The sequence below is a fragment of the Neodiprion lecontei genome, chromosome 6, assembly GCF_021901455.1.
Source record: "Neodiprion lecontei isolate iyNeoLeco1 chromosome 6, iyNeoLeco1.1, whole genome shotgun sequence".
Classification (NCBI taxonomy): Eukaryota; Metazoa; Arthropoda; class Insecta; order Hymenoptera; family Diprionidae; genus Neodiprion; species Neodiprion lecontei.
Window position 1 is genome coordinate 6,925,998 of NC_060265.1, and position 8,959 is coordinate 6,934,956.

Genomic DNA, 8,959 nt, shown 5'->3' on the forward strand with positions numbered 1-8,959 from the left:
ATAAATTTTTATCTGTAGAGCACACTTGTACAGCTTTGTCTGTTTGTCAATATTTGGAAACGTAGATATTCGTCATCGTACCTTTTCTGAGGTACTGGTCAACTAAAACTTTGAATGTTTCTCCTGTCGCATAGTTCAATTGTAATCTTCTCGGTGCCAGAGCTCGGGGAAATAAATCTTGATATCGCTGAAGCATTTCCAACGTTTTTTCAGGCGAAGAATGCCTTTCAGCTTCGGCCAGCCTGGCGTAATACGTCGTATTTTCCGGATTTAAATTCAGCAATTCTTTAAAAACTTGTTCAGCCTCGGAAAATTGTTCTAACTCTAGTCTCAGTTTTCCTGAAAGTAAAAATTTTCATTATTCATAAAACGTGTACATTTGCCATCAAAAAATAAATAAAAATTGTCAATGGCATTGAGGACCTTGTTCAATTTGTCGGGTCAATATGATAACAAGTTTACCATGAACTTTTCACACAATTCATAAAACTTTAACTTGTGGAAATATAAGACACTTAGTGAATAAATGTACGAAGTTGTGAAGTTATGCTGACTCACCATACGTTTCTTTGACTGTGATTTTGTCACAGATTTGGTCACAGTACTTATCCAAATGCTTCAAGGCCTGCTCACTTTCCCCAGATTCTTGAATGACCAGGTTTTGGTATAACAGTAGTTCGCTATGCTCGTAGTCGTAACAACTCTGGGAAATCCAGTCAGTAACATAAGTACTATCTGAATATTACTCGATAAATAATCCCAAATGTAAAACAAATAAATTTAAATTTTGAATCTCCGACTAAAATGAAGTGCTAATAATATTGGAATATCAAAATATTGGGAATGCTGCGTTAAATAATTATTAACGGCTTGAATGTTTTGTTGGAAAATTGGACGTTAATATTAGAAAGAGGTTACGTTTTATATACAATTTTAGAAACATTTGTGCAGACTGCGTTTCTAAGAATTATAACGATGACTCAAAACCTGGATATTGTTCCACCAAAAATTTGATAATAATCTATAGCATTATCAAAATAAAATATACTAGAGAGCCAAGCAGTTTTTTAAATAAATATATGTTATATTCTAAATGATTGATTTATAATCAAATTCCCTGATTTTTTTTCAGTTTACTTAGTTTATAGCAAGCTCTACGGTATTCAATGCCAGATGTTAGTCACACTCGACTTACCATTTGTGAATTACGAAACGTGTCCAAAATCCTTAAAGCCATTTCATAATCTTTGAGTAAATGATACGACATCGCAAAGCCGATCCAAGAAGCGCGTTGGGTTGGGCGCAGCATGAACAACTGATACCTCGTATCCTGTTAGATAATAAAGAAAAAATTTAGTTCCGTTACTGGATTTTGACTGAATTATTCATACTGAAGACAGAAAAACTGAAACTAGCCTTGTATCCATCCAAATCTCGCATTTGAATTTGCAAGAGGGACAAGTCTCTGAGAATTTGGATGTTATCCTTGTCCCATTTGAGAGCATTGCGATAACACTTGATAGCTTCGTCATACTTTTTGTCAGATCGTTGGAGCAGACCGTAAACATGCCAACAGACGTGAGATCTTAGATCATTTCTCAGGCCACGTCGCACATGATCGTAAGCTTCCTCTTTGCGGCCCAGGCAGTTTAATGTCAGACCCTTCATCGCCAGGGTCTCGCCATGTTCGCTGTACTTTGGGTTGGACAATATTTGCTTGGCAAATTTGAGGCCATTTTTGTATTGTTTGTGTTCGTAGCATCTCTGTAAAACAATTTTAATTTACGGTTACTAAGATATTATAGGTGCACAAGTGTATTTTCATGCTTGATATTCGTACTGATGAGGTAGAAAACGCATAATTCGCTGACGGAAAGCTACAGTACGGATTCGTCGAGGGGTTAAGGAGTCAGAGATGCGTGAAATTCCGGGGTTGTGAAAATTAATAAAATTACGTAAATGTGTCTCAGTAATTCGAAACGATTTTGTAATGTTTTCGAAGAGTGCTTCATCATTAGGGCATGAGGAGGAATTCGAGGCATGGGAGAGCCGGGGAGTGGGGTGCAAAACAAGAGTATTTTGGTAGGGTGTTACTCACCAAAATTCGCTTGAATAAGGCATTTTCTTTTGGTGGTAAGGGGTTACTGGATGGCATTTTTGTATAAATACAAAAATCAAGGGCCTATTCAACCCGGTAAACTCAATTTTCACCGCAAAAACCTCGTGGCCGCAAACCAAGAAGTCGATCTTCGATCACGTGATCATCCGCGACAATGATGTTCCGCCGGAAACGTGAAGCGCACGGAGGCGCGTTATTGAAATATTATTCGTTATTAGGTAATATGCAGTCTGGCAACATGTGAATCTTCAATAGTCGAATACCGTTCACTTTCAAAAACCGTAATTAATGTATTGTTCATCAACATTTACCAGCTGATGTACTGCGCCACCATCTATTCAATCGGCAATTTTCGTAACAGTATTCACTTATTTTTATACAATTACATTCAGTCACCGTGAAAAATATGACACTTAGCATCAAAGGGGCACGCTAAATTGTACTGTATCGAAGTTGACCGTGATAGAAATAAACCTCAGGTGAAGTCAATAATCCTTATATAAATGACAAAAGTAGGGTAGCATTCGAGGGCAGCGCATGTAGGTGGGGGAGAAGGCTTGATTGTGAGACAAGGGGAGCTTTCCAGCAAGGAGACACAGTATGACACTGTGTTACACGGTCGAACACTGTGCCTTGGTGCTTGTTGGAACGCTTTGAGGTTCTTAATTCAGTCACTAGAGTCCGCTCATGCATGATACGAAAAATCTAGGAACACTGAGCGCTCCAGGAAAAAAAAACATTTGTGAAACGCGTGTAGATTATCATTGCATTTAATAAAGAAATATAAACAATACCATGCGTCGAAAATAAAATCTCTAACAAAAAAATTGGCAGCAATGAATCCGACACAGTGTCCAACCATGCTCCGCAGCTGTGTCCGACTGTGTCGTTCTGTGTCGTTGTTGGAAAGCACCATGTTCGACACAGTGTCGCTCTGTGTCGCTCTGTGTTGCTCTGTGTCGTTGCTGGAAAGCTCGCAGAGTGAGATGGCGTATGGGCGAAAGAGGAAAAGACAGAGAAAGAGAGAGAGCATAGAAAGTGAGAGATGCACTCGTAAACGAGTTAGATAAAATACTTAGTCATAAACGAGCGCGGGACTTTAAAAGTTACTGGACGTAGAATCGATTTGTGTGACCCTATCCTGACTAATTGGACGCCGAAAAACGCAAAATATGCATCTGATGGAGTGTAGCACCAATAGTAGAGAAGTTCCGAGGAGTACTCACTCGTTTTTTAGCTGTAACTCTTGATCCGATGCTCGCAGGATGTTCGGGCTGCGACCAATCGATTTCTATCGTAGAATTACGTCGATATGGAACGTGAAAAATTGATTCCGAAATTTTTCGAATACGCCACAAGTTTTTCTATAAATCCAAACAGGTAAGTCTTACCACGGAATGTAGTGGCTTGGGTGCTAGTATTCGTGACTGCGGAGCGAAAGGACTCGGTTTCAAATCCCCTACCTTACAATTAGGTCCTGAATGGCATCTTGCAAGATTGTAAGGGTCGTTGACTGAAAAATATAAAGACAGTTGCCCTAATGGGGCTTTGGTGTGACAACCGGAAACCGTCGTGCGTTGAGAACTTATTGCAGAACATCAGAGAGTTACCGATTTCGACGTGATGCTGGCTGCATTCGCCTTCCGAGTAGCACAGTTTTCGCTATGGTAAGCCTAAGCCAGTACTTAGCCTGTGTGTACTTACCGGCTTGTCGGCGATACAAGAAATTAATAATGAGCACAAATTTCTTCCAAAATTCGTAGCGAAACAGTGAATTAATTAAGGTAGAGGTACCCAAGACAAAAATGTATACATAGATCATAAATAATATATCAAATGTGATAATGATGCAGAGACCAAAAAGTATATCTGTACATGCGGTCTGTAGTGTATTCGAGTTGGCATGATTGTTTTCCCACTTGATGATCCGAACTCGTGGACTTGATAGCTCAGTCTTTATTTAGCCTGTATACGGTATTCGTGTTCGAATAAATCTTGAGTAATTAGTAGAATTAGTTCGACGAACCTTTCATTTTCAATTAGTAGTCGACCTTTTATTAATTATTACTTCCCCAAGACATTACACGGTGCATGTACGATATTAATAAATATGATCCGTTTACGATTAATACGTAATGCACACTATAATTTTTATAATTTTTCATGAGACAAACTAGATTGAGCTAGTCACAAGTGAAGTAACTACGTTGGATAGAGGAGCAGAATTGTTTTTCGATAAGTGTTCGTATGGAAACAAATGCGGAGTAACTGTAATACATCACGGATGCGCTAATTTTAATCGAAATGAAATGGATGCTCTGTATATGAGACAGTATTTAACGCAGTGCCCTGATTCAAAGCCTAAAAAGGTGCAGATTGTCGGCGATTTTCTTTTTTTGATAGGGTGAAATAGAACGAAGCTTCATGAAACTTCGAGTGGATTTCAACAAATTTAAAATGTAGGAGCAAACATTTTTATCATTCGACTGCCGCAGAACGGTAGCGTTGTTAGCTGACCCGTTAACTGAAGAATATATCTTTAGTCAACGGCTGACCATCGAAGGGCCTAGCCGCTTGAGTCTGGAATCGGCAGGAAAGATTGAGTGCGTATTTCTTGTCTGAAATGCGAATACTAAAATCATTATACATTTTATCATATCATCATACATCACATCATACGTCATCATATCATACATAGCATTAAAGTTCGAAACCAAAGTTTGGATGTCGTATGTTCAGAAAGTAACGTCACCCAAAATTTTTTTTTCTCTTGACGTCATCGATCTAAAATCAGCTAGTCGAATTGCTCAGTCTGGGAACAACCGCGCAGTAGAGCGGACGGATGAGAATCGCGCTCCGCAGATTTCCATTGCCGGGTTCTCTACCTCCTGGATCCTGCGCTCCGGGTCCGCTTCCTGGTATAACTCGAGTTCCAGGACAAGCGGTACGTAGTTTTTACGCTCTAGGTCCGCTACCTGTTGAAAACTCGACTTCCAGGAAAAGCGCTACGTATTTTCTGCGCTCAAGGTCCACTACTTGCGGAAACTTGACTTCCAGGACAAGCGCCCGATGGTTCCTGCGCTCCAGGTCCGCTACCTGGTAAAATTCGACTTCCAGGAAAAGCGCTTCGTAGTTTCTGCGCTCAAGGTCCACTACCAGCAAGAACTTGACTTCCAGGACAAGTGCTCCGCAATTCTGGCTGTCCAGGCCCACCACGTGCAGGAACTAGACTTGCAGGTCAAGCGCTCCGTGTGTCCTGCGCTTCAGGTATGCTACCTGGGAAAACTTGATTGAGGGAAAAGCGCTCAGTATTTCGTGCGCTCCAGGTCCACTACCTAGTAAAACTCGACTTCCAGGACGAACGCTGCGTGGTTCCTGCGCTCCAGGTTCACTACCTGGTGAAACTCGACTTCCAGGACGAACGCTCCGTGGTTTCTGCGCACCAGGTCCGCTACCTAGTAAAACTCAATTTCAGGAAGAAGTGCTCCGAAGTTTCTGAGCTCAGGTTCACTACCTGGTGAAACTCAACTTCCAGGACAAGCGCTCCGTAGCTTCTGCGCTCCAAGTCCACTACCTAATGAAACTCGACTTCAGAGACATGTGGTGAATGAGGAGGAAGAGGACGAGGATTTCTGCTCAGTGAGTAAAACATTTCTATGATATTTAATGGCTATTGTAATTATATTTTATCTGAAATTTTTTGAATCTTGTCATGTGTACAATAAATCATTTCAATTCATTTTTCACGCAAGCACAAATTCGGTAGCTATGAATGCGCTAATGGAATTAATAATATTGTTAATTACTTAACTGATTATATTAATCCTTACGTAATGTTTTGGATGTGTTCTTATACTGAAAATATTTATTGCTATTTCAGGTATAACCCGAGGTGGTTAACGGTGGTTGGAAGTGGTCGGAGTTGAACGAGGAGGAGGACGAGGACTTGTGCTCGGTGAGTAAAACATTTTTATAACATTTTATGGCAATTGTAATTATATTTCATCTGAAATATTACAAACTTGTCGCGTTTACAATAAATTATTTCAATTCATTTTTCGCGCAAGCACATGTTCAGTAGCTTCAAATGGGCTAGTAAAATTTATTATATTATTAATTAATTAATTAATTCTATTAATCCTTGAACAATATTTTTGATGTGTTCTTATACTAAAAATATTCATTACTATTCAAGGTATAACCCGAGGTAGTTCGCGTTGGTTGCGGGTGATCGAGGTGGGCGAGGAGGAGGACGAGGATGACGACGACTTGTACACTGTGAGTATAACATTTTTATCATATTCATTAGAGTAGGAGTAGGATCAGAAGTAGAAGTAGTAGGAGTAGAAGTAGAAGTGGTAGAAGTAGGAGTAGGAATAGGAGTAGTCGTAGTAGTAGGAGTTGGAGTAGAGTAAGAGTAGAAGTAGATGTATGCGGGGAGGGGCGGGGAGGGGATATTATCATATCAAGTTATCAGTAATAAGTAATTGCGGGTAAAATATTAGCTTACTTTTGTAAGTATTTATGAATACAGCCTCTATGAATATTCATTGTTGTTATATAAGGTCTGGCAACGTACCTACCTTCTGTAAGAGATTTTGAAGATTTTCAACATAATTATGTTTCAGTTCTGTGCCCCACGTGGTGATCCACTAGTACACATCCTCCGACGTGACATCGCTGTGCTACGTATAAAGAAGAAAAGATTTATTAAGGTGCAAATTGCTCCTCTCTTCTTGCCATTGTGCTTTCAGCCATTGTTGTACTGTGTGTTTAAAATTTAGGACAGTACATAATATAGAATAACATGTACATCTACGAATATAGCACTGCAATAAATCTTGTAGAAATGAGCTCACATTGAGATTTCTCTGTATTTATAATTCGACGCGAGAAGGCAAAAATCAATGTAATGCCATCTGTAAGGTAATTGGACTCGTATTTGCACTACGAGAACTCGTTGGGCATTTTGCGGTGAAATTTGAAAAATTGTTGTACAAGAACTTAAATAACTATAAAAATGGATAAAAAATATTATCTCTAATAGTGAATGTAGCTAATACAGCTGTAACCGTATATTGATTATGTTAATGATCTATTGTGACACGATCGGAATTAGATAAGCTGTCTGAATACTCTTTTCTGGACTATTAATTTATATCATGTATATGTAAATGTATATTTCTTCAGTTTATACAATCACTGCACTAGGATTACCCTTGCCGTGTTTTATGGTGTACTTGTGTAATTTGTATATTATTAACCTTACGTTTTACTCCATTTGCGACAATTTGTGAGTGTTTCTAATTTCTTGGCAATTATTTATGTACATGTATGTGTATATATGTATATATATACTTACGCATGTGTATATACATATATGCACATATTTAAAACTAGACTTTTACAATAAACACAGAGGTTTTAGCATATTCACATACGGATTTCTGTGTATAGGTATACTTGAATTAAAATATCCTTATCTCTAATACAGAGTTCTTAGTAATTCGCATTTGTTCTTGTAACCCAATGTCCTACATACAATGGCAAAAATCGAGATCCAACTTCACTGAGTCTCAAAGCCCTGTTGACATAAAAGCAGCTATTTGATAGAAATTATAGTTTATAGTTTACACAGCCTATTGCATGATATTTCATTATGAATACATATGTTTCAATGTATTTAGGAATAATTTATCAAATATACAAAGGTCATGTGCAAATAATAAATGAATTCGACCGCAGATTGATGTATTCATTGGAGCTTTATCAATAAATTTAAGCTTTGTTACTTCTCTTATTTTATTATGGATAATCAAAAACATTTCCGACTATTCGTGCTGTGGAAGCATGGGGATTAAGCCAAATGTAGCAAAAGATTAGAAACAGTGGATGTAGAGTACGGGTATTTTTCTAATAATGCAAATAGAATAGAATACCACGCCTTGCGAATTAGCTTTCCAGATAGAGATGAATGATGAATTTTAAGGACTGCATTACCGTTGTTGAATACTCTATGCCTCATGGGAAAAGAAAATCTGTAACGATAAAATTGATGCACTGGATCATCGTCGACTTTAACTTTTGAAATGTCCTACCATTTTCGAACACCTCCTATCCCCCCCTGCCACCTCCGACCGTCAATGACCACTTTCGACCACCCCCTATGACCTTCTGCCAGCGCCGACCTCCTCCTACCATTTCCGAACACCTCCAACCATTCTATTTACCTATATTACTAGATCAGCTATGTAATGAAAAGAGAAGAGTTATTTATTTCGAAATGGGATTCTATTCGACGCGCGCTCGATGTATTCTAAAAATTAGTATTCATAATTATTCCAACAACTTTTCATTTGCTCTCTCGATCTTGAATTTTCATAGGCATAGAATCGAAACGCTGTTTTAGCTGGTCGCAAGTGAAGTATCTGCGTTGGGTGGAAGAGCAGAAATGTTTTTCGAAAAGTATTCGGATGGAAAAAAATTCAGAGTAACTGCAATGCATCACGGATGCGCTAATTTTGAACGAGATGAAATGGATGCTTCGTATATGATAGAGTATTTAACGCTGCGTAGTGATTTAAAGACCTAGAAAGGTGATAGGAAGAGAAAGAACGACGCTTCTTAACACTTCGAGCGTATTTCAACACACATTTGAAAGATAGGAGCGAAATTTTTCATCATCCAACTGTCGCAGAACGACTGCGTTATTAGCTGACCCGTTAACTGAAGGATATATATTTAGTCACCGGCTGACAATGGAAGGGCCTGGCCGCTTGAGTCTGGAATCGGCAGGAGAGATGAAGTGTGTATTTCTTGTATGAAACGTGAAAACTAAAA

At 38.7% G+C, this 8,959-nt stretch overlaps 1 protein-coding gene and 1 long non-coding RNA gene across 2 annotated transcripts in view; one reads left to right on the forward strand and one right to left on the reverse strand.

The window, feature by feature from the left end:
- LOC107222657 (N-alpha-acetyltransferase 15, NatA auxiliary subunit) overlaps window positions 1-2,706 on the reverse strand; it is a 42,912-nt gene extending 40,206 nt beyond the window's left edge. The window contains exons 1-5 of the mRNA XM_046743006.1: window positions 2,099-2,706; window positions 1,417-1,764; window positions 1,196-1,330; window positions 559-703; window positions 82-339 (exon numbers count right to left, since the gene is read on the reverse strand). Coding sequence (XP_046598962.1) covers window positions 82-339; window positions 559-703; window positions 1,196-1,330; window positions 1,417-1,764; window positions 2,099-2,155 — 943 coding nt within the window. The 5' untranslated portion in view covers window positions 2,156-2,706. The remainder of the gene's footprint in view (window positions 1-81; window positions 340-558; window positions 704-1,195; window positions 1,331-1,416; window positions 1,765-2,098) is intronic.
- Window positions 2,707-4,817: 2,111 nt separating this feature from the next.
- LOC124294961 lies at window positions 4,818-6,815 on the forward strand. The gene is made up of 5 exons (XR_006904867.1): window positions 4,818-5,266; window positions 5,506-5,758; window positions 6,000-6,074; window positions 6,315-6,397; window positions 6,748-6,815. It is a non-coding gene; the product is annotated as an uncharacterized LOC124294961 (long non-coding RNA).
- Window positions 6,816-8,959: the final 2,144 nt, after the last annotated feature.